Source organism: Podarcis tiliguerta, assembly GCF_965153285.1.
Source record: "Podarcis tiliguerta genome assembly, chromosome: 9".
Lineage (NCBI taxonomy): Eukaryota > Metazoa > Chordata > Lepidosauria > Squamata > Lacertidae > Podarcis > Podarcis tiliguerta.
Genome location: NC_139542.1, coordinates 50126185 through 50151794, shown reverse-complemented (window position 1 = coordinate 50151794; position 25610 = coordinate 50126185). Strand labels below are relative to the sequence as shown.

General features: G+C 42.9%; 1 protein-coding gene and 1 long non-coding RNA gene across 4 annotated transcripts in view; one reads left to right on the top strand and one right to left on the bottom strand.

The window, feature by feature from the left end:
• TLR3 (toll like receptor 3) overlaps positions 1-25610 on the bottom strand; it is a 112937-nt gene that overhangs the window by 7085 nt on the left and 80242 nt on the right. For 2 of the 3 annotated variants that reach the window (XM_083458126.1, XM_083458125.1), the window contains 2 exons: positions 5366-5522; positions 949-1393 (listed from right to left, as the gene is read on the bottom strand). In XM_083458126.1, coding sequence (XP_083314252.1) covers positions 949-1389 — 441 coding nt within the window. In that variant the 5' untranslated portion in view covers positions 1390-1393; positions 5366-5522. Of the gene's footprint in view, positions 1-948; positions 1429-5365; positions 5523-25610 lie in introns of those variants that run through there. The other variant, XM_083458124.1, reaches the window with a different exon arrangement.
• On the top strand, positions 9636-19683 carry LOC310685739. Its single transcript, XR_014515457.1, has 3 exons — positions 9636-9902; positions 16671-16740; positions 19513-19683. It is a non-coding gene; the product is annotated as an uncharacterized lncRNA (long non-coding RNA).

Here is a 25610-nt window from a genome sequence, read left to right as displayed (position 1 = left end):
AGGATGCAATCTGTAGAAATTAATCTGTAACTAAAGTATATCAGAATTACTAATATGTGATGCACATGGAATCTGTTGCATGTACTTGCAGTGGATATGCTAGGAAGCCGTAGCCAACCACAGTTTTCCAGAATATGTACATGTACATTTATTACACAAGATCATAAACTTTCAGGCTTCTTATTCACTCCTGCACAGAAGTATTGACATTAACAAGTAGCCCCCTTACATATTTATGGATCACAAGATTGACTTAAAACTAGGGAACAGAGAGTAGGAAGAAATGTACAATTCGTTGAATATGACACAAATGTATATAAAGGTAAAAGGTAAAGGACCCCTGTACAGTTAAATCCAGTCAAATGCGATAATGGGGTGTGGCACTCATCTCGCTTCAGGCTGAGGAAGCCATCATTTGTCCACAGACAGCTTTCCAGGTCATGGACAGGGCACCATGAGGGAAACCAGAGCACACAGAAATGCCAATTACCTTCCCCCCCGCAGTGGTACCTATTTATCTACTTGCAGTGTTATGCTTTCAAACTGCTAGGTTGGCAGAAGCTGGGACAAAGCAATGGGAGCTCACCCCATCACATGGATTTGAACTGCCGACCTTCTCATCAGCAAGCTCAAGAGACTCAGTGGTTTAGACCACAGCACCACCCGTGTCCCTTATAGGATCTAATGAGGAGGAGGAGGCATATATTAGAGCATTTATTTCATTGTGTACTCAGCTTTAGGTTGAATCTTTGAATAAAGGATCTCAGGCCCATCTGGAAAATATCTCTACTTGATAAATTGGATAAGTAAGAAATAACTAACTTAGCCAGACAGATTGATCCATGATCTGTGTAAGGCAACTACTTACTGACATGTCTTATGATCTGAATTTGACTCGGCCATCATCCAAGTTCATGTGCAAAATCACAGGTGAAAGTTGCTTCTTACCTTCAGATTGATGAAAGGCTCATTTTTTATTTCCAGTATATTGAATCCCAAATTAAGTTCTTTCAGATTGCCACAGTGAATAAAAACATCGTCAGGAAATTTATGCAGCTGATTATGTCCCAGCTTCAAAACCTTTAACAAAGGCAAATTCAAACACAGTTCTTGGTGCAGTTTCGAGATGGTGTTGAATCCTACATCTAAGTAAACAAGCTGTCCATACTTTGTAAGGTTTGCAGGTGGAAGTGTTTTTAGCTGGTTATGGGAAAGATCCAAAACTGTTATGTTGGTTGGGAGATCAGAGGGAATCTGAGTCAACTTTAAATGACTACAGTCTGCTGTATTATCTGTAATTTTGCAAACACTCCCAGCTGATTCACAGTGAACCCAGATGGTCAAGAGGGTGAAAGACAAATATATCCAAAAAATAAAAGGCTTCTTCATTTTCCTGAAAAAGAAGATGCACATTTAACATTAATGTCTGCTTTTCAAAAAAATAAAATACAGGCTGAAGAAATGCAAGTAAGGCTCAATAATTTATATTTCTGAGATACATCATCTACAGCTGACAACCCTAACATTACCATCCTTTGTGACTTAAATGATCAATATGGAGAAAGTTGAATACTGGACATATAAATGGGAGGGAAGGAATGTTTCCGCTCCCTCAGCCATCTCCATGGTATGCTCAAATCTGTCTCCTCCCAAGCATTTCCTCCAGGTGAGATGACAGGTAGGAAAGCTGAGTAAGGTCAGGCCATACGAAGGAAATGTGTTCTCTCCCTTGAGCAGTTTGCCTTCTAGAGGAGGTCAGTAGGAAACACCATCGCTGGATGTGCACCAAAGAGCAGAAACCTAAGTGGTGACTTGGGTTTAGCTTTTAGGAAAGCATGTTTGGAAAACAGAGAGAAATTGTGAAGAACCAAAGGAAGGGCCTTCCCCCCTACTTCTTTGGTATCTCTTCTTGCCCCTCAGGTAAAAGGTAAAGGTACCCCTGACTATTAGGTCCAGTCGTGACTCGACTCTGGGGTTGCGGCGCTCATCTCGCTCTATGGGCCAAGGGAGCTGGCATTTGTCCACAGACAGCTTCCGGGTCATGTGGACAGCATGACTGAACCGCTTCTGGCGAACCAGAGCAGCGCATGGAAACGCCTTCCCGCCGGAGCAATACCTATTTATCTATTTGCACTTTGACGTGCTTTTGAACTGCTAGGTTGGCAGGAGCTGGGACCGAGCAACAGGAGCTCACCCCGTCGTGGGGATTCGAACCGCCGACCTTCTGATCAGCAAGTCCTAGGCTCTGCGGTTTAACCCACAGCACCATCCACGTCCCTGCCCCTCAGGTAGCACAAATTAAATAAGATTGGCTAGGTAGAAAGTGGCCAGTGTTTTTGGCAGGCACCTTTCATAGGGATACAGTTGTGTGTACAAAGCCTTGGTTCAACTGCAGTGCTGAACCAAAGGAAAGGCAGTATCTTAGGACATTTAAGAAAAACCATTGCTGACTTTGATTTTCTCTCACACACACCAGATCCCACTAGTGCCTTGCTGGGTATTTTGACTAGCAGGCTTAAGCACTGGGACTGGCATAGCCAGTGTGGCTTACAGGGGTGAGTGTGTTGAATATGTGTGCCTTATACTGAAAGGGGGGGGGGATTCTATACAAAAGTGCCTTTAACAGTTTGACATCTGCTTTTAAGTTCCTCTCCTTGTTTCATGGCCACAAGTTTCAAAGTTCTGTTTATTTAAAAAGATCCTAGTGTTAACCTTGATGCAATATTCTTATACCCCAAATGCTTAAAAAAGAGACTTATCATGCTGTTTTCTGCGTACACTTTATACCTTCGAAGCAATTTCCCTGCTCAAAGCATTCTGGGCACAGTAGTTTGTTAAGGGTTGCTGGGAATTCTAGCTCTGCGGGAGGTAAACCACAGTGCCCAGAATTATTTGAGGGGAAAGAATGTATTTTAATAGCTTGGAGCATAAATGGCTTCCTTTGCATTGGGTATGATGGAGTTCTGCTTATCTGTATCAGAATTTATGTCATTCTAAAATACCGTCAGCACCTTACCGGAAAACAGGCTTGCAAGCTACCAAGCATTTTCACTCATCATTTTGTCCTGGAAAGCCAGGACCATGTCCCCAGGGCCACTTCTGTACACAATGGAGGAAGCAACAGGTCCTGGTTTTGCACTAATCTTTTGTCATTCACATCATGGACCAGTCTGGGGGAGAGGGGTTAGAAAGTACAGAATATAGGACCACAAAAGGGTAGAGTAGCTGTCATGGATCCAGTAAGTTGCAGCAAGCTAGTGAGTGCAATAAGGATCTAAGTACAGCAGGAGCTTAGGCTAAAAGGCTGTTCAGTATGGTTTAGAACAGTGGCTCTCAAACCCTTTTTTCTCATGGAGCACTTGAAAATTGCTGCAGGTCTTGGTTTTTCTGCCATAGAATTCAAACTGTGATCTAAGAGTGGCTGGGGTAACCCAGCCAGATGGGCAGGGTATTATTATTAATTAAATAATAATAATAATAATAATAATAATAATAATAATAATAACAGTAACAATAATAACAACAACAACAACAATAATACAACAATATACAATATAAAAATAAAATATGCAATAAAATACAATTAAAAATCAACATGGACGTTTAACATGATGGGTGTGCTATCTCCTGTCTTCAGCCACAAATCCACAGATATAATGCAAACCACCTGAGTGAAGCTCGTGGATCACAATTTTGGAAACCCTAGTATGAAAATCTGAGAAGTGAAGTAGGGGGCTAATTGAAACAAATCCTATGTAAAGTGGAAGGGTAGGATGGGACCTACCAATACTTTTCATTGGTACCTTATCAGTCTGTAAGGCACACTTCCTGCTTTCTGGTGCTTGTCTTTGGTAAATCACAGTCCCTAATTTGCCTTTAAAAAACAACCACAACCCAGGACTACCCTTCCACTATGTTAGTAAGCTGACCATAAAAAGGAAACGGTTAGGACTAGCAACCCTGCTTCAGAAGCCAGTGGCTTTTGCAAACTAAAGGCTGCTCCAGAGCACCTTCCTTATTCAGCATACCTCCTGATTTGCTTGCCCAAAGCTGGCAAGACTATGACCAGTCTATACTGAACCCTCACCTTGATTTGCTTATTGGAGCAGTTATATAACAATGCGCATTCGTACAGATTTGCTTGAGGGGCGTTAACATGTCTCCCTGCTAATCATTCACTCAACCCACACTTTTCAGTGCAATTCCCCCATCACTTCCCTAACAACAACAACAAGAAGAAGAAGTCCATTAAATAAAAAAGTGGGTTTGTGGCACTGGGCCAAACATACCACTTTAGTTGTGCAAACCAATGTCTCCCTCAAAATAATGTGCGATTCCCCCTGAACAATTCCTCTTAACAAGCGGGGCTGCCAGTTTTTCAAACCTCCAGCACTTGGGACCGTTTAACCACGATTGTGATCTGCAGGAAGCCACAACTGAAGCACAGTAGCAAAGGATTGGTTAGTAAGCTGGCAACGCTCCACCAGCAGGCAGAAATGTGCTTTCAGCAGTTTGTTACACTGAAAACAGAAGGAAGGATGGCCATGGAGTCTTTGCTGTATACCACTTGTCACCTGCAAAATACTGAAGGATCTAACAAGTGGAGAGAGCCTGAACCTGGACTGAACTTCTCCAGGTTATACCAGAGCTGCAGCTATGAACCCTGAAATCTGGAACCTCCTCAGCTGAAGCCTTTGCATGTTTTTATTCAGCAGTAAACATTCCAGAAGCAAACACTGATTTTAAGAGGACTTATGCACTACACTAGATTTCACTACCACAGATCATGGGAACAAGACCCTTGAAACAGGTTAATATAAATATTGCAGATTACAGTATGGCTAGGATTTTCATGTTAACCTTTGGGGAAACTCTTTTCTTCTTCTTGGGACCTGGGAAGGGGCTGGCTCTTTTTCTTGTTTTTAATCAAAAGACCTTGATTTCTGGCAAGGGTGGGCTCAAACTGTATATCAACACCGCTGCCCAAACTGGAGAAAGTTTGAGCAACACCAGACTATACAGAACCGATACCTTCCTAAACTCTCAAAACAAATACTTGTTTCTTTTCTGTGGCGTTACAGAGAAAAAGTATTGCTTCCTCTTCTATTTTTATTCCAGCTCAGTTTGCTTTGAGGTCTGCCAAAATTGCTACAACGTTCTAAACATCCCTCTTTGAATGCCGGTTTTTGTTTGTTTGTCTGTTTGTTTTTGCGCTCCAACTAGAATGCAATGCTTTTTTTAAAATTGCAAGACTGAAACTGAGTTCAGGCATGAATGAAGGGCCTGCAGGAGGCTGGAAGGAATGAAAGAATTCTGTTCTGAAAGCTGTCCCATAAAAAATAACTACCATGATAATTATACTTACTTTATATTTCTTTGCAGCCTGATTGTTCTCCACTCTGTTCAAGCAACTTCAGAGGCTGATCAACACATTCCTGGCACTGCAGCTCTTTGCTAACTATCTCCAAAACTTTCTCTTAAATATACCAGGAACTCAAAGAGGCCTGCACAATCTGACTCATCTGGAACAAAGGAAAGAAGGCAGGACTCTGGAGTGGCAAGAAAAGCAGGAAGAAAGGATAAAGCCTCCTACTTTCGTTTTCCCCTCTCCTGCCCTGCAAACTTCAAGCACAGCCCATCTGTTTGGCTCACTTCCTTGTTCTCCTCTGCACTTAGAACTTTCAGATAGCACATTTTAAGTGACCTACAACAAAAATTTCACCCTTGAAGATTTGTTTTTCTTGGTAAAGCACACTTGCACACACAAATGGAGCATGTTTTTATAGCATGCTGAGGATTAGTATTATTATTTAGATTTCTTACCTGCCCTTCACCAAAAGATTCCACGCTGGGCTCTGGCAATTTAGAATTCATTATTAAAAACAGTTTGAAACAAATTACAACCACAGGAATAAGATACATATCTCTGTTGTCAAAGGCCAGGGTAAACAGGATTGAAAATACCCTTACTTTAGCACTTAGAGAGTTTGAGAGCAGTTTTCTTTATGCTGCATGCAGGCAACGAAAACAAATCTTTATTCATGCTTTATTCAGCCCATTGAATTGACCCGATCTATATAACAGGGAAGGGACGCGGGTGGCGCTGTGGGTTAAACCACAGAGCCTAGGACTTGCCAATCAGAAGGTTGGTGGTTCGAATCCCCGCGACAGGGTGAGCTCCCGTTGCTTGGTCCCTGCTCCTGCCAACCTAGCAGTTTGAAACCACGTCAAAGTGCAAGTAGATAAATAGGTGCTGCTCCAGCAGGAAGGCAAACGGTGTTTCCGTGCGCTGCTCTGGTTCACCAGAAGCAGCTTAGTCATGCTGGCCACATGACCCAGAAGCTGTATGCCGGCTCCCTCGGCCCATAAAGTGAGATGAGCGCTGCAACCCCAGAGTCGGTCACGACTGGACCTAATGGTCAGGGGTCCCTTTACCTTTTATATAACAGGGAGGAACTTCTCCCTCCACCATATGCATTCCTTGCTTAGGGTAGAGCACCACTCAGGCTATGAAGAATGCCACAGAAGAATGGTCTGTACTGCCCTATAATTGGCAATGGACTTGTTGCTGCTCATGCATGCATTTATTTATTTTTAATTTTGCTGCTCATGCATGGATTCTCATCAAAATGCCATCCAATCCCTGCCCCAAAGTAACCTGGATTAAATGGGAAGATATATGGAAGTAGGACTGGTTTTAAAAAAAACCTTCACAGGGCTGCTGATGCTAATCATGATGTCCTCACTATGGAACTCCAGAGTAAATATATATATATATAAATTAAAACCAGAAAATACTACCAAACTATATAAATATATCTGCACTTACCCCAGCAGGCAAAACATCAAGGGAAACCAAGGGAAAGGCAGAAAGGCAACCATCCCATCAAGACAGTAAGAGCTGTTCGACAGTGGGACGGTCTCCCTTCTTTGGAGTTTTTAAAGCAAAGGTTGGATGGCCATCTGTCATGGATGCTTTAGCTGATATCCTTGCATTGCAGGGGGTTGGACTAGATGACCCTTGGAGTCCTTTCCAACTCTATGGTTCTATAACATAGGCATTACAACCTTTGTACTATACCTATCAATTTTAGGGGACCCCAGGTCCCTCAAATATTATATTGGAGTGGCCCCTAGAAGTTGGCAAGTACCACATGAACAGGGCTATAATTTAACCTGGTGGCCTCACCTGTATGTGCTGCAGAAGCCCACAAAGGAATCCATAGTGCAGTTGAGAATATACAATGTCAGGCTTAACATTCCATATGTAGGAGTGTCCAGTTTAAATAAGGAATCAGCATGTGCAGCACCACACGGTTCCATTCTTCATTATTTCCCAGGATCATGTTTAAATGAGACTAGAGCCAGTGTGGTGTAGTGGTTAAGAGCTGTAGACTTGTAATCTGGTGAACCAGGTTCGCGTCTCCACTCCTCCACATGCAGCTGCTGGGTGACCTTGGTCTAGTCACGCTTCTTTGAAGTCTCTCAGCCCCACTCACCTCACAGAATGTTTGTTGTGGGGGAGGAAGGGAAAGGAGATTGTTAGCCGCTTTGAGACTCCTTAAAGGGAGTGAAAGGCGGGATATCAAATCCAAACTCCTCTTCTATGACTGCAGGGCTGTTGCAGCAAGGTGAGGTATGTCAGATGGACTCAGAATCCATATTAATCCACACGATGGCTTGATAGGAATAAGAAAAGCAAGTTGTTGACAGGATACCTTGATTCCGCACCAGCTTAGGAAAACCTAGGAGGCATGGTATGCAATTGTATTTGTACCATGAATTCCCCATTAGAATGTGTGCCACACAACTGTGGCCTTCACCCCACGCTGTTCTGCAGCCCTAAACTGAATCACTTCACCCAAGGTGGGGGTTGCTTGTTTTTTTGTTTCTTTATTACAAAAAATGAGAAAATACAGGAGATCACAGCTCTCCGTTCTCTTGGCCAGCCTGACTCAATTTCGCCGGCCAATTGGAGGGGGAAGTGAGATTGTACCCTGATACTAAAGCTGTAATCGATTAATCTACCACACATACCTGTAATGGACAGAGATGGTTAGGCCATGATTATTCCTTAAGAGACAACATACTACAGCTAGTTTGACTGGGACCAAAATTGTAACAGGGGTGAGTATATAATGTATGTATTATGTACTTTTTGTGGTTTTATATTGTGATTTTATCTTATGAACCACCCTGAGACCTATTACTATTATTAATAATAATAATTCATTCCAAAATATGAATGTTTAATATAAAATAGAAGGTAAAGGCTGTAGTTATTTTAAGCTATTAATAATAATAATAAAGTGAAATAAGTTCTTTCGTTTCCTTGCCTTGCCCCTCGAGGCAGAAAATGAAAGAAGTGGCATTTCATGTGTAAGGAAGTATCTTTTTGTATGCATGATACTGTCTGAATGTTGTCCTACACACTCATAAAGAGCTTCCCACTTTTGTCGGGTTTACCAGTTTGAGGTGGGCTTTTTTTTAAAGCATTAAACAACAGGATCAGGATCACTTCCCATTTGAGGCTGCATGTACACCAATGGTTTGTATTCATGTACTGGGATCCACATGAAGTGCTACATAATCGGTTCCAACATTTAACTGTCATTTTTCTGAGTGTATTCATCTCATGCTTGGGGGAAATGTGGCTATCCCAGCAAGTGACCTCATGGCGGGGGAAAGCAGGGGCAATTATTTGGCATATATGGCACTTGTCATCTAATTGAGATTTCAAGGCTGCATATCCCTGCATTGCAAGGGGTTGGACGAGATGATCCTCAGGGTCCCTTCCAACTCTATGAGATATCTTTGAGGAAGGCTCTCAAATTATACAACCCTCTAGTATTTCCTTTCATGTTGAGAAGTTGTCTTCAGCTGCTGAAGGGTCCTCCATGGCCATGTTTCTTGAGGTTGCAATGATCTTATTTGAAGTGGTACCCCGTATCAGCAGTGCCCACTAGACCTGGTTGAGGTCATGAGGGCATTGCCAGTGGGGCCACTGAGCAGGGCCAAGGTGTACTTGTTTTCTCCCTATCTTGCAAAGATACTGTGAAAATTAAAGAACTGCATTCTTACAAATACTTAGTACCTTGCTAAACTATGTGTCAGGAGTGTGTGCAGGAGCCAGGCCCTGTGACCAGTAGGACTTTGCAGGACTGGAGCCTTCCTAAGTTTGTTCTGAAGAGGCAAGGCACGGCCGCACAGGTGAGGCCAATTGGTAACTCACAGCACCTGGTGGCAAGAGCCAGGAAGGGATATAAGGTCAGCATTTCCCTTCAGCTCTTTGCCACAGCAACACGTTCCCTTCCTTGCTGTGTTTGGCTTCTTGATTCCTTGCTTCTTGATCCTCGGACCCCTGACTTCGTAACTCCTTGCTTCTTGATCCTCGGACCCCTGACTTCGTAACTCCTTGCTTCTTGATCCTCGGACCCCTGACTTCGTAACTCCTTGCTTCTTGATCCTCGGACCCCTGACTTCGTAACTCCTTGCTTCTTGATCCTCGGACCCATGACTTCGTAACTCCTTGCTTCTTGATCCTCGGACCCATGACTTCGTAACTCCTTGCTTCTTGATCCTCGGACCCCTGACTTCGTAACTCCTTGCTTCTTGATCCTCGGACCCCTGACTTCGTAACTCCTTGCTTCTTGATCCTCGGACCCATGACTTCGTAACTCCTTGCTTCTTGATCCTCGGACCCATGACTTCGTAACTCCTTGCTTCTTGATCCTCGGACCCATGACTTCGTGACTCCTTGCTTCCTGACCCTTGGCTTCCTGACTCCTGGCTTCTGGACTCCCATTCCTGCTCCCACCCCACCATCTTGTCCCCGCTCCTGATGTCTCCAGCTGGGACTTTGATCACCTGTGAACCAGACTGTGACACTATGTGCTATGATGGTAAGCTATGAGATTGCCCCCCCCCAAGTTTGCACGCACTTTGGTATTCAAATGAATTTTGCTCAGAGTAGGCCCGCTTTTAATAGCCATGACTGAGTTAGAACTATTAATTTCAATAGGCCATCTATAGTGTGTTGTGATCAGAATAATAACGATAATGAATGAGATAACAAAAGCATCCAGCAGCACACACAGGCTGCAGTCCTAACCCCAGTACTGCTATAATGATGCCAGTGATAACATTGGTTAAAAACATCTCCTCCAAAGTAAATGGAAAACTTAGGAACACACACACACACTTAGGATGCAATTCTAACTTCACTACTATGGTGGTGCCAATGTGATGATATTGCTAAAAAACGTCTCTTTCGAAGGAAATGGGATATTGTGCAAAGAGTACAGGAGAACAATGGAAACATTGAACAACATACACACCCCACTCATTTCAACAGAAGCCTCCAGAATTACCTCTTCTCTTCCACCTTACCAGTTTTTCCTCACCCCACACATGTATTCTGGCATAAGTGTGTGGTATGCAATCCTACTCATAGCAGACCCATTGAAGTAAATAGACATGATTGATTTAGGTTCATTAATTTCAACAGGTTTTCTCTGAGAAGAACTTAGTTGAGTACTGTGATGAATACTCCAAACACAAATGCAACGCTCCAAACGTACGTGCAAAGAAAGTTGTACAGGATAACTTTCAAATTCCAGAGAAATTTCCGGAATTCTTTCTCCTCATTCCCATTCCCTACTTGGGGGGGGGGGGGGATAGGTTTTCTAAGCAAGCAAGTGCCCACCTTTTCTCACAACCATTTTCGCAGAGGAGGAAAGATGTGCTATTGCGTAAATGGATTAGCCACTATTTCTGTCTCCTTAAGTTGTACAAAAAAAGCAATGGGCTTTACCAGTAACTCCTGCATAAATGAGAAATCCCCTGTATTACTCGTACAAAAGTCTGTTGGCTGTGAGTTCTGATACCTTTTCTTCTAGAGAAAAAAAAGCCCTGTTTGCCAATATGTCTGATTCTAATGTGGTGTTAGTGTCATTCTCTTGATTGTGGTAAGAAAAGTGTACAAATAAAACAAATATTAAAAGGTGTCTCCCAAATCTGCTGAAAATGGGGAGAGAGAGAGAGAGAGAGAGAGAGAGAGAGAGAACAGAAAAGAGATTTGCAGGAATGAGTACCAGAAAATGGGGTAGATAGGATGTAGGTAAATATACATATGTAGTTGCTTGTGGATGATGTCTGAAATCCTGTGCAATACCTCCATCTAGTGGTTTGCTAACAGTGCTATGTGTCAACATAATGTTTACATGGGTGGAAATAACGGCAATCAATTACTGTGCAAGTACAAACTTGTTTATGTCTGCTTAAGAGCTTAACTGAAATTTCTCAGGAGAGCTTTTCCTGAGCAGTTTTGTTTTGTCCCTGGCCCTCAAAAAAGGCAGTTCTGCACAATGATATTCTCTAAATATCTGCCACCTTTTTTGTGGAAGAAACTATTTCCTCCCTCCTACCTGTTCCTCCCCCCATATCCTGGAATGATAGTAGGGCAACATTAACCTCTCCGTATGGGAAACCCCTGCAGACAGACAGTTGAGTTGTGTATCCACAGCAGCGACCAGAGGAGAAATGTGTAGAAAGAAGAAACACACAACTGGACACCTTCCTCTGCCTTGGCTGTAACAAAACATGTCTCCCGTATCAGTCTCTACAGCCACAGCAGACGCTGTAACTCTACAACAGTTTGACTTCACCCCTGAAGATACACTTTTTCATTATATATTGGGATAGATGGATGCTAACAATAGTAGGTCAGGGGCATTGTGGTAAATGCAAAATGGAGGCCAGACTACCAGCATAGCAACCACACACACACCCAAGAAAAACTTAGGAAAAAACAAAGATGTACTGTTGTTGATGGTATTGCATAGATCAAACTGACAACCATTGTATCTACTCTAATGAGCTTCTGTGCAGTCAGTGAGAAAACATACCACAAATAGATTTCTAGGAATTCAGTATAAGCACAGGGCCTTCCGATGTGCACCTAATTTCTCACCGACCATGCAGCCCAGCTTTTGCCTCACAGAGGGAGAAAGAGAAATGATAACGAGAATTAATGGCACTTTCACAACATGCTTAAAGAGGCTCCTGCTTCAATCAGTCTTGAAAGGAGAATGTAAACATCTATATTGGCCTAAAAGCTCATTGACAGTACAAGTGCCCCAACTCTACTTGTGCGTTACTATGCTCAAGGATTTATTTCTGCCTGTATTTTTAAGCAAAGTGACCTGATTTGCACTTCCCATACACATTTCACAATTCTCCAAGTATTGTGATACAGTGTTTGTCTCAAAATAACAAAAATGTGTGCAAGAATGTGTGTTTTAGATTAAAATGCATATAAAATGCCCATTTTAGGATAAAATGCATAGAAACATGTTTATTTTGGGCTAAATTGTGCAGATCCTCTGGAGCAGATATTAAAAGCCCCATGCACAGAAGCAGCCTTGAGAGCATGATCTATGCTCCAAACAAATGTTGAAGCTCAGGAATAAAGAAGCCTGTATTGACAGGGAAAACAAACTCAATCTGTAGTCAGTCTGGAACCCACTAACTCTGGGTCTGCAGGGGTAAGCACCTCTGTTGCATTTAATTTCATCTCATCTCATCTCATCTCATGGTTGTCCCTTGAGCTCTTGGTACAAAGGAATTTGCAGCCCACTGTTCTAATCTCGAACCACTAGATGGCAACCTTAACTTTGCACAGAATTTAAGCATGTTAGCACACACACACACACACACACACACACACCGCTCTCTGAGGATTTTGTGAATACGGTCGTACCTTGGATCTCGAACACCTTTGCTCCAGAAGGATTGAAACCCGAAAGTGAGCGTTCTGGTTTTCGAACAGTTTTCGGAAGCCGAACGTCCAGCACAGCTTCTGCAACTTCCAGTTTGCTGCAGGAGCTTTCTGCAGCCAATCAGAAGCCGCGCGTTGGTTTCCAAATGTTTTGGAAGTTGAATGGACTCCCAGAACAGATTTTGTTCGACTTCTAAGGTACGATTTTACAAGCAGTAAATTCTTCAGGCCAAATAAATTTCATGTTCAGAGTCATACTGAATGGAAGTTTGGCATTAATTTCACCAGAAGAAGGGCTAATACTTAAGAACTGTAGCAACACAAATATAATCAACAGATGAAGTTTGTTGAGAGCGATTTCTTTACCTCAACCTTCCCCTACCAGGTGCAATCTTTCTTTCTTTCTTTCTTTCTTTCTTTCTTTCTTTCTTTCTTTCTTTCTTTTAGACTACAACCACCATCATCACCAGCAAATGTGGTCCCAATGGCTGGGAGAAACTGATAAAATACCCCTTCTGCCCCAGAATCTGATGTGGTCAGTTTGCATAAGCCTTTGCACGGTGCCCTTTTCAGAAAAAAGATAGGATATTTCAGACAGCTAGGAGCTTAAAAACAGTCTCTCAACAAGGGACCAAATGTTCAATCTCTCTGTGTCTTTTACACACACACACACACACACACACACACACCTATACTGCAGCACTTTAGCTCTAAAAAGCCCGCTGTATTGTATGTTGTTAATTTGAAAACAAAATGGTGGCTGGGCAAAGAGACAGGGAGGCAAAGATGGCCAGGTCCAAAGCTAGAAGGTGCCAGAACTCAGAGTAAAAATAAGTTATTGGCCTTAGAATAAAGTCTTGACTCCTTTAATTTGATCCTACTCAAGGTATCCTCGAGAGCCAGTGTGCTGTAATGGTTTAGACGAGTGTTCGCCTAGGACCTTGGAGACCAGAATTTCAGTCCCTGCTCAGCCATGAAGCTCACTGGGTAACCTTGGGCCAGTCACTGCCTCTTAGCCTAACCTATCTTACATGGTTGCTGTGACGGTAAAATAGAGAGGGGGGAGAACAGTGTATGCCACCTTAAGCTCCCTGGAGGAAAGTTGGGGTGGAAATGCAATAATTTTAAAAATCCAAGGAACATCTACATAACTGTATAACATGAACTACTACATTCAACCCACATGAAGAGCATCACAAAAAGCAACTGCTGTTATACAGCCACTAACTACTTCAAGTGTACTATACAAATGAGTGGCAGCTATCTAAGCTCTTAAAATGTTCCCTTTTAATAAATAAATAAATTTTATTAAGGGTTCTAGGGGAAAAAATACAAAACTTGATAAATTTCCCCATTTTTTAACTAAACCAAGACTTTTCGATAAATACAATAAAAACACAGAAGGTGGGGGAGTGTAAAGAAGGGGGAAAAGAAAGAAATATAAAGAACAGAAAAGACGTTAAAGAGAAAGATAGAAAAAATAAGTCAGAAAGTAAAGAACTTCCAATTATTCATCTGTCTGCTATATTAAAAAAAAAAAATTCACTTTGTCCAATCCATTATAACACCCCACAAGCTCTTAGAATGTTTTCAATAGGAGCATGGAGAGAGAGCATTTTGTCTAATTCTGATAAAGTCTCAATGCTTTATATTTATCTATTTATATAAATTTGTTTTATTTAGCAGTAAAAAAAAACAAAAACCTTCCCAAAGTGTTTTGCAAAAAGATACATACAAAATACAACAGTATATTAAAACCAACTAAACCAACAATACTTCTGTTAATTCAAACATTGCTGAAACCAGCACAAAGCCCACAATAAACTGCTATCAACAGACCATACCGAAACCACAAAACTGTACAATTTCTAATGGTGAATCATTTTGTGTATTACTAAGAACAACGGAAAGAGCCACACTTCTGAATAAGTAAGTATCAGTCTTGACATCTAGAGGGACCCAATCCTTGTCTATAAATTCATTTAAAACACTAGACTGTATTTCATCTAAGATGCCATCAGAACTGCATGCATAAGTAGATCATTCTTATCTATGAATACAGCAGTGAAGTGAAATGTTGCCTCTGTGTATGTGTGGTTGCACTGTGCATGCTGTCAAATGGAATAGCTGTCAGAGCAAATTCATTTGAGAGCTTCAAGCCTCGAAAGCCTCCATTTACAACACAATGCATCCCATTTTTGCTGACACTCTTATGGTTGTCATTCTTCCCTACCCTTCCCCATTACTGCTAATACAACCCTATTTTCCCCTGTCTAAATTAAACTGTAACAAACTGATTGCCAAGAGAACAGGCCAAGGTCAATGCCTGGAATATTAAAACAGGAGGAAACTAATCTCAGCCCTCACTCTAAAATAAAATGTTATAAGAAGCCTGTGGGTGTTTATTCAAAGCTGAATTCCACTATGCTCAGTACACCTTCCCCCAAGAAAATTTTTATAGGATTGCAGCCTTGCAGTGCAATCACATGCATGTCCATCATAGGTAAGCCTCAGTGGGCTCTATGTGGCTTACTTCCAAGTTAGGGGCTGAAGGATTGCAGCCATTGTTATACTAGAGTTAGAAACACAATTTCTACCTGAATCTTCTCACCTCCTATTTCATGAAGAACTTTGATTTACTGCAAAAACACAACAAATGTGTCTTTGTAAATGGGCATGGCACCATGCGCCTAAAACGGCAGGTTTTTTCTTGCTACAGATGCATGCTAATCCACTCCAGCATGGTTATAAACTGAGTATTGGTACCACATTTTTCTACATGTGTCCATGGTAACCCCTGGTAATGCTGTCCCGCCTCACAACATATGAGCAAAACCAAATATTAGTCACAGAAAGCAGGGGACAGACAACGCCCCCTCCATCCCATATCATTTATGTTTCTACTTAATGATAGTTGTTATAATAATCTATTAAATTGAGTTATGTGCTCTAGGTGTTGAACACAAAAGCATTTATCCCCTATAAAAGCAGAAAATATTTGTCCTGTGCTTACAATAATGCAAGAGTTGCAGTCGTACCTTGGAAGTTGAATAGAATCCGTTCTGGAAGTCCGTTCAACTTCCAAAAAGTTCGGAAACCAAAGCATGGCTTCTGATTGGCTGCAGGAAGCTCCTGCAACCAATCTGAAGCCATGGAAGCCCCATAAGACATTCAGCTTCCAAAAATAGTTCGCAAACCGGAACAGTCACTTCCGGGTTTGGAGCGTTTGGGAGCCAAACCAAGAACTAAGCTGTTCGAAAACCAAGGTACAACTATATTAGGAAGTATAAAGAGTAGCCATAGCAAATGCTTATAAAACACACAGCATTGTTATTTATTTGTTTATTATTAGGCAATCTACAGTCAAATCCTGTTCCGAAGTAAATCCCACTTAAAAGCCAATGGGACTAATTCCCAAATGAGTGCATTATGGGCCAGGCATGCTACTCAGAAGTAAACCCAATTAAATTCAGTTTAAACGCACATAGACTTGCACTCTTGGAGCTTATCTGAGAATGGGTCACTTTGCCCCTCTTGGAAATCTGAAATGGCACCTCTGACAGAAAAGGAATTCTCCTTTTGCACATCATTAGCCTTGCCATCTCTTGCTTGCTAGAGAAATACTGAAGTGAAATGTCTCTGTGTGAATCAATAACCCCCATGGTATGGTCAAGGTCAGCAAGACCAACACTGGAGTGGATTTGCTGAGCTAGCGCTGGGTGTGCAATTTTCAGTTGCGTGGCTAAACAGTTTTCCTGACATCCCCAGTTTTCTTCTTCTAAGTTGTCAACACTTTTGAGGTTGGAGAAAATGCACAGAATATGCTTCTTTGAACCAGCCCTGCTTTTTCCACTTCATTTTCTGACACCCATAAATGTGTGTACCTCAACAGATTGATGAATTATGCACCAGGGAAAAATAATAATAAAGGAAGTGAAGTCTTCTTCATTTGCATCATTCCAGTAAGTTACACAGTGCTGTACTTTATCATTCGGGTTACATGAAAATGAGAATTTCAGTATCACAAGTAAAGACCACCAGTATAGTAGCTGATGGGACAATCAAGAACGTCTGAGCATCAAGATTTTCTGAAATGACTGAGAATGACAGTACTGTGAATTTTAATAAATAGGTTTCCATGATAATTCTATATAGGACCAGGAAAGGATTCTTTAACTCCCCCCCCCCCCCCACAAAGTCATATTGTCTAGTAACATTAGGAGATGTGGAGTTGGTGTCTTCTTGCCTTTCTCTGCAAGATGTGGCTTGGATCTCCTGCTTAAATCACCTTAAGCTATTTAATAGTTGTTCAGTTTCCTGCTTGTGACAACCTTAATCTGAACTGCAGTTGCATAGGTTGCCCTGCTGGGCAGCTATTGTATTGAGTGAGCCTGCCTTTGGGCAGAGGTTGGACTAGATGCCCCCTGCTAAACTCTCAGATCCTGGGCAGCGTGTCACCATACCCCAGCAGGAGATTAGATATTTGTAAGAGAGTTCTGGAATATTTCCAGGAAAAAAAAAATATCCATGGCATCTCAAGTCAAACTACAGCTGAACACCGGATACTGTGAAAACTGTCTGTAGATTTGAAAACACTTTGGAGTGCTCTTAGAAACATGTTCAGTCTTAGAATATTAGACTTTAAATCATTCTAAACTACACCATTATACTGTTGAAATGCTGGCATGATATCATGCTGTATGATGTCATAATGAAATATGTATCAGTGAGCAAGCTCCTATGTGCTTATCAAAAACTTCTAGGTGTCAGGGACCGGTTGGATGCAGATGAATGGTGGGAGGAACCAACTGGGAAGCCCCCAAGGGAAGAAGGCTCAGAGCCTGGGTTGGTGGTGGTGCGAAAATGATGAGTGGTCCTAGGGAGAAGACTGGGAGGAAGAGGAGGAGGTGTTGGAAGCTCAAGAAATAACAGGACTTAGTGAGCTGGGAAAGTCTGTGTCAGAGAGAAGTCCAGAATTAGAGGCAGAAGCTGAAGCGGGAGAGTGGGATGAGGGAGGCAGAGAGAGAGAGAGATGAGTCAGACTGGTGCAGAGTCACAAGTGTCTCTCCCTCCTGTTGTGACGAGTCCCCCCCCCCCCTTGTCTCCTGGAACCAGAAGAGGCATGAACAGAGCAGAGGAGAGGTTGGGTTCACACAGGCACAGTCTCTGATTGCTTGGAAACAACCCTGAAGAGGAGGGAACTTAGACAGTTCCAGTCTCGGCAACTGATCCATGGGATCAGCTGCTGTGCTCATTAGGCCCGACACTCCACCAAGTCTGTGCAGATCGTGTTCCTGCTAATAAAGAGTTAAATCTAACTTTGAACAGTGTGATTTAGTGCCGACTCACTCCTGACAGAAGGTTAAATGTAGCACATTGATACCAAAACATATTGACGCTGATGGAAATGCTTTAGATCAGGTTTGAGGAAGCATTTTCAGCCTGAGGGTCACACTTCCTTCTGGACAACCTTATGACGATCACACACAAGTAGTGGGTGGGGCCAGAGGCAAAAATGGGTGGAGCAACTTATGTAAATTTTACCTCTGTATACAGTAGGCCAGTTTCTACACACACCTCTCTATTCCTCATCCAGACCTACATGAGTCATCATCAGAGCTCAGACACTTATCAGCCAGGCAGATATATTTGAGTTACAGAGTGTGGCCAGTGATGGCGGTGGTCAAGGAGTGTGGCCTGGGAAGACTTCCAAGGGCCAGAAAGAGAAGCCTAGAAGATGTCGTCCTCTGCAGTGTAAGGCAAAATTCAGCCAGGATGTAGGGCAGGGCAAGGCAGTGTTGCTGCTGCGAAACACAGATCTCTAAATTTGCTCCAGCAAAGAACAAGCTGAAACCGAACACTTACATAGTGATAGAGTCAGTTACAGCCTGATTATTAGTACCACCTGTACTGCAAGATGCTGTTTGGCTTAAAAGGACCCAACCTTCTCTAGTAACCTCTTGCGATGGAGCAGGCGAAGCTTAGGTCTCCAAGGGTCTTGTACAGTGTAGTCCACAGTCAGTGGATCACAGTGCCACCTCCTTGGGACATGGATGGTCCTGCATGTTCTTCCCTTTAAGGTTCAGAGTCCACCCAGCCATGAAGGATTCAACTCCTGGTCATTGACAGAGGGTCATATCTGGCCTCTGGTCCTAAGGATTCCTATGCCTGCTTTAGACATTATATAAGTATTAGCGCATGAACAGGAATATTATTTAGACAAAAGGAAAGCAGTTTGAATACAGTTAAATTAGAGAGAAAACAAGAGACTCAAAACACAACATTCCTGTTGGCTGGAGAACAGACAGAACTCAAGAGGTTGCAGCTAGCACAGAATGCAGCTGCTGGATTGGTGAGATGGGATCATGCCATCACCAGTCTTGGAAGTTTTGCACTGGCTGCCAGTGAGCTACCAAGTACAATTTGAGGTGCTAATACTAGCCTACAAAGCTGTAAATGGCTTGGGGCCCAAGTACCTCAAAGGGCAACTCTGCCAATATCAACCAGCTTCACAGCTCTCCCACTGAGGCAGTCTTCAGGCCCCATGCAGCTGCTTTCAAAGTAAACAAATTTTACAAGTTGGTCTGGCTGGACTCCTGGGAGCCACAGCAACAACCAGGTTACTCCAGCATACTTGAGGGTACGTGCTAACATAGGGAAATACTTCAGGAGGTAGCAGCAGGCTAGTAAATCGAAAACTCAATGACTTTCTTTCTCTTTCTTTCTTTCTTCAGATGTGTCACAGTAAGTCACGTCAAATTCCACAGAATTTCCAAATAAAGGTGCTTAGAATCACTGAGCTGCCATTAAACTGTAAGTAAAAGTCTGAAGGACAGAGTTTAAAAGTTACAACATCTATTGGTTAAATGAAACCCAGCACTTGTGAATAACATACCTAAAACTGGGGGGAAAAACCTCACCTGGTCATCTTTTTCATCAAAATTAGCTCTGTATGGTATGGCCTCGTACACTTGCTTTGCCGTGACTGAAGGCTCAGACTCACAGTGGAAGGCTTGTGACCTGCCCTTGAGCCATGCAATCAAAATTCCTTCCTTTTGTAACAGGCTGGAACACAAAACTATGGTTGCATAATTAAGCCATTGAGCTAAGATTCATGTCAAAAGGATGGAATTTGGACGCTGTTCCCAAAGTGTCTGGCTTTGAGGTGTTTTGCATAGCCCTTTACATGGCATAGCAACTATGCTCCAGTAACTTAGAGACAACATTTTCCAGGACTCCCGCCCCCGCCCCCCGCCTCCACAGATGCACCTGCATAGAGGACTCTGGAAGTAAGAAAGACTGCCAAACAGCTGCACTGCAATATCTCCTTGATTTATGAACAAAATGTGTGCTGATGTGTGCCTCACATTCACACCAACACCATCCTGCACAGTCTTAATACCTATATTGTCAGTGTTGCAGCAGCTTTAAATTGTTCCTTGACACCAAGGCTTTTGGCACAGATCCCTGTTCCTAGGCCCTACTGCAACTGAGCTTATATCTTAGCGTGTGTACCAGAAATAATTGCTTCCCTGTTTAGCCCTGCCTCTGTTTCCTTCCTCCTTTTCTGCTTTCCCTCTGTGGAATTTAAAATGAAAGCTCCTTGGGACAGAGACTTGCCCTCTTATAAGCTGTAAAGCAGGGGTGGGAAACCTCAAGCGCAGGGGCAAATGCAGCATATGGACTTTCCTTTGTTGTGCCCACTTCCCAGGCCACACCTCTCAGCAGCCCTGTTCTGTGCCCTCCTCAGGCACTATCTCCAACTGGAATGATCATGTCTTTTGCTTTCTTTGAAGGAAAATGAAATGATGGGGGTGGGGGGGTGAGTGAAAATGTCTCAGGCTTTTGGGTAGCTGGAATGTAGGGATATCCATTGTGCTGACCACTCTTGACTTTGACCCTGTTCACCCCTGGAATTGGGCCCTGGAAGGTTCTCCATGAAGAAATGCAACTCTTGGGTTGGAAAAGGCTGCTGCCCATCCTGTGAAGCACAAGGGAAGAAGTGCTAATGGGCTGCTGATGGGGGAAGAACCAAAAAGCCTTCTCTATGTTAATCAAGTTTTTTCTCTCCTGTGTGTTGCCAAACCCTGCTTTACAGTGTACAAGAGGGCAAGTCTTTGCCCCAAGGAGCTCACGCTATAAAATTCCACAGAGGGAAAACAGAAACGGGCAAAGGAAATGGAGGCAGGGCTAAAGAGGCTCAGTCTTCAGCAATTACAGTTTGGAAAAGTCATATCCCTCTGTACATTGTGGGAGAGCCACTGCAGCTTCCCGCACTACACACAACTGGTTCCCATGTGCAAGTTAATCATTTGATAACTGCAAGCAGTGACATGGCTGAGAGAGTGACCAATGACAAATAAAAAACAGACACTGTGCTTTTCCATGGAGACTGTTCTTCTATTCAGCTATGAGTCATCCAGTGTTGAATAACCAGGTGAATAGAATCCTTGTGATGCAGATGCAGATGCGAACCTGCCTTTACTCTTTGCTTTGGTAAATTACTTGCTACTATAAACCAGTGATTGGGATGAGGGTGGTGCTGTGGGTTAAACCACAGAGCCTAGGGCTTGCAAATCAGAAGGTTGGCGGTTCGAATCCCCACAACGGCGTGGGCTCCCGTTGCTCTGTCCCAGCTCCTATCAACCTAGCAGTTCGAAAGCATGTCAAAGTGCAAGTAGATAAATAGGTACCGCTTCAGCGGGAAGGTAAACGGCATTTCTGTGCGCTGCTCTGGTTCGCCAGAAGTGGCTTAGTCATGCTGGCCACATGACCCGGAAGCTGAACGCCGGCTCCCTCGGCCAATAAAGCAAGATGAGCACCGCAACCCCAGAGTCAGTCACGACTGGACCTAATGGTCAGGGGTCCCTTCACCTTTATAAACCAGTGATTAGGTTTGGGCAGTCTCACAGAATACACATGAGATCCTGTGCCCTGCGAGACATTGTTGGGCTCCAGTTCCCATCAGGCCCAGCACCCACGTCCAATAGTAAGAGATGATGGGAGTTAGAAACCAATATTTCTAAAGCTGCAGGTTCCCCATCACCCTGGCAAAGTGCAAGCAAGAGGGCTGTAATTCACTTAACATGTGATTGCACACAACATTCCCATAATACAAAAGCTGCTTGTGCACAGAAGGTGCTAGGCTAAGGTCAACAGACACATGTTGTCCCACCACAAGGCCTTACATCATGTGCAACTATTTTTCATTGTTAGGGAACATCACAAATGCATCTTTATGAGAAAGAGCATGAGAGAAAATGGTCAGTACAAATAAGGTTTGGAAATGGGCAATAGGCAAAGAGAAGCATGCCAAAACTTAAGACTGCAAATGGAAATGTACACTAACATTCTGACAGGCAGCTACACGAAAAGAAAATGGAAATAAAAACACTGCCATGTTCAGGAGAGTTCCCAGGGAAAGAGATTAATTTTGGAATAACAAAATGTTGCTTCTTGGTCTTTTGAAGGAATGACATCTTGATTTATATTATGTTGGCATCTGTGTATGAAGCACAGGGAGGGGGGTGAGAGAGAAATTAATGGGGAAAAGGTATCTTAAGAAATTCCTGAATAATGCAGTACTGCTTGGTAAAAGCTTTCTTTTTCTTTGCAATGCATAAATATTGATTTAGTATTATGTACAATTATTCTAATTATTCTAAGCTCAGTTTTCTTAAAATTATTGCCATGAATATGACTTACATAGATCAGCCAAGACATCCATATTCAAAAAGTGCACAGACTTCAAGTAGCCATTTAGCCTTCAAAAACAATTGCAGGTTGGCCCATTAGAAAGGAAATGGAAAAGTAACAAAAACCCAATAAAAGTATTACTATGATACTTTTTTAAAAAAGTAAACAAAATTAAACCTGTCAAATATTGTCAGGTGGCATACAATGCTGTCAAATATCCTGTTTAGATGTTATATCGATGCCCTGAGATCTTGGTGGAATCTATACACATATTAAAAATGTTGTGAAAATGCTTTTTTTAAAAAGCTTTTTTTTGGGGGGGAGGGGATACACTGAATTTTCCATAGCTCACTTTCGCCATCTCGTGTCACATTTGTATATTACACTTTACAATACACTTAAAATGTTTTATTTGCAGCTATATAGCTGAGTCCCTTATAATACTAATAATAATTTATTATTTATACCCCACCCATTTGTCTGGGTTTCCCCAGCTATTCTAGGTGGCTCCCAACAGATTAAAAACAAAATAAAACATTAAACATTAAACATTAAAAACTTCCCTAAATAGGGCTGCCTTCACATGTCTTCTAAAAGTCAGATAGTTGTTTATTTCCTTGACATCTGATGGGAGGGTGTTCCACAGGGAGGGCACCACCACCAAGAAGGCCCTCTGCCTGGTTCCCTGTAACCTCACACCTCACAGTGAGGGAACCATCAGAAGGCCCTCAGAGCTGGACCTCAGTGTCCGGACAGAATGATGGGGGTGGAGACATTCCTTCAGACTGATCTTGATTCTGCAGTGACTGCAGCTCGCACTGAAGTAGCTAGTGCCAGAATCAATTTTGTATTATGGGATTAGTTCCAGCTTATACATTCAGCTGACATTAACAAGGTGCTGGTGGCAACAGATCTATCCACATGCCCTCTTGACACCTGTCCCTCCTGACTTATTAACTCTAGCAGAGGAGTCTGACTGCTGGGTCCAGAACGTGTGTGTATATGTGTAAAATCAATTGTGTGATCTCCATAGTTAGGCCCAGCAGGACTTAGCCAATTTCCTATGGTAAGCATAAGGAAGTTTGTGCACCCACAACACACTCTCAAAATTTGAAATATACCACTGGCCCAAAAAGGATGGTGCACATAGCTGTCAACATTTCCCTTTTTTTAAGGGAAATTCCCTAATTCTAAATAGGATTCCTCGCAAGAAAAGGGAAAAGTTGACAGCTATGATGGCACCCCCCCTGTATGTTATCCAGTATACAGTGGTACCTCGGGTTAAGTACTTAATTCGTTCCGGAGGTCCGTTCTTAACCTGAAACTGTTCTTAACCTGAAGCACCACTTTAGCTAATGGGGCCTCCTGCTGCCGCTGTGCTGCCGCCGCACAATTTCTGTTCCCATCCTGAAGCAAAGTTCTTAACCCGAGGTACTATTTCTGGGTTAGCGGAGTCTGTAACCTGAAGCATATGTAACCTGAAACGTATGTAACCCGAGGTACCACTGTATTATCATATAGTACTCTGTATTGGAGATATGGTCCGTCCCTGATTCATGCACATGTAAGATCCCTGCATGTCCAACTGTACACATGGAGAGTTCTCCTCCATGCTTTCAAGAACTCTGGAAAAGCAGGGTTCTCAAACACACAAACAGTACCCCCCACACCTGTATAGTTGTATATAGTAGCAATCCTGTGGAGGTCTTTTTATAAAGTCCAGTGAGCATGCATAAGTTTAGGGGGCAGAGCCTAATGGGGTGTACAATCAAAACAGTTACCACTATATTGTCAGCAGTGGTGTAGCGTGGGGGGTGCAGGGGTGGCCGGCCGCACCGGGTGCAACATCTGGGGGTTAGGATTAGGGGGCGCAAATCCACAGGTTAGGGGGCGCAAATTACTTGCCTTGCCCCGGGTGCTGACAACCCACGCTACGCCACTGATTGTCAGCACATAAATAACTGGAAAGGATTGTGGTTGATTAAATTTTGGGGCATAGCAATTCTCACAGAAATGTCTGATGCAACAGCAATAGTTTATAAACTTTTTAGTACAACTACAATTCTAAAGAGTCCCAGTAAAAACAAGATGGCCTAGTCCCAAATCAAGGTATCTAAAATTGCCAGTCTCTCTCTCTCTCTCTCTCTCTCTCTCTCTCTCTCTCTCTCTCTCTCTCTGTGTGTGTGTGTGTGTGTGTGTGTGTGTAAAACACACTGTATATTAAACAACCATAGAAAGATTAGACCAGCAAAACTGGTGCCCAGTGAGATTTGATCAGAGAGGTAGCTTAGCGAGAGAGCTCTTAACTGTGGCATGAAAAGGTCAGTCTGAAAGTGATACAGGTCTATTTCAGGACACTCTTTCTTTTTAGCCAGGATCACTAGAGCACTTGTATTATGCAACACACGATAAACCTGTAAAAACACAAAGGGCACAATCCACCAGGGACTTCTCCTGTGCAAGCTTCACTAAAATGAATGGCTACTGCGCACCATCCCTACCATGAACTGCAGCCCCCATACTCTTTCTGTACATTGTCAGTGGAAATTAATGCAGAATGCTACCCACAAATGATAATTGATAGAGAAATTTCCCATCCTCCCCACTTCCCAGTATCTTCTTCTTTTACTCTTGACGACGTAAAGGAAAGCACTGGGTGGAAACTGGATCAGATTGATTTCAGTGACTAAAATATGTCTATTTGCCAGTAGTGTTCTAGCGGGTTACAGTGGCGTAGCATGGGTTGTCAGCACCCGGGGCAAGGCAAGTAATTTGCACCCCCTAACCCGTGGATTTGCGCCCCCTAACCCTACCCCCCAGATATTGCGGCCGGCCCCCCCGCACCCCCCAGGCTACGCCACTGGCGGGTTAGCCATGCAGCTAAAAAAACAGAGTCTCATGGCAGGTGAAAAACTAACAATGCAGTCCTGTATACCCAGGTGTCAGCCCTGATAACTTTGATGGGACTCATTCCCAGGGAAGTATGCATAGGATTGCAGCCTAAAGCAATATATTGTAGCCTAAGCTTTCCTGGTCATGGGGCCCATCTGTCAAAGTAGTCTCTGATCCACAAAAGCATACTCCGCAATCCATCTGTTAGCTTGTTAGACAGTACAAACATGGAATGCTTTGGTTT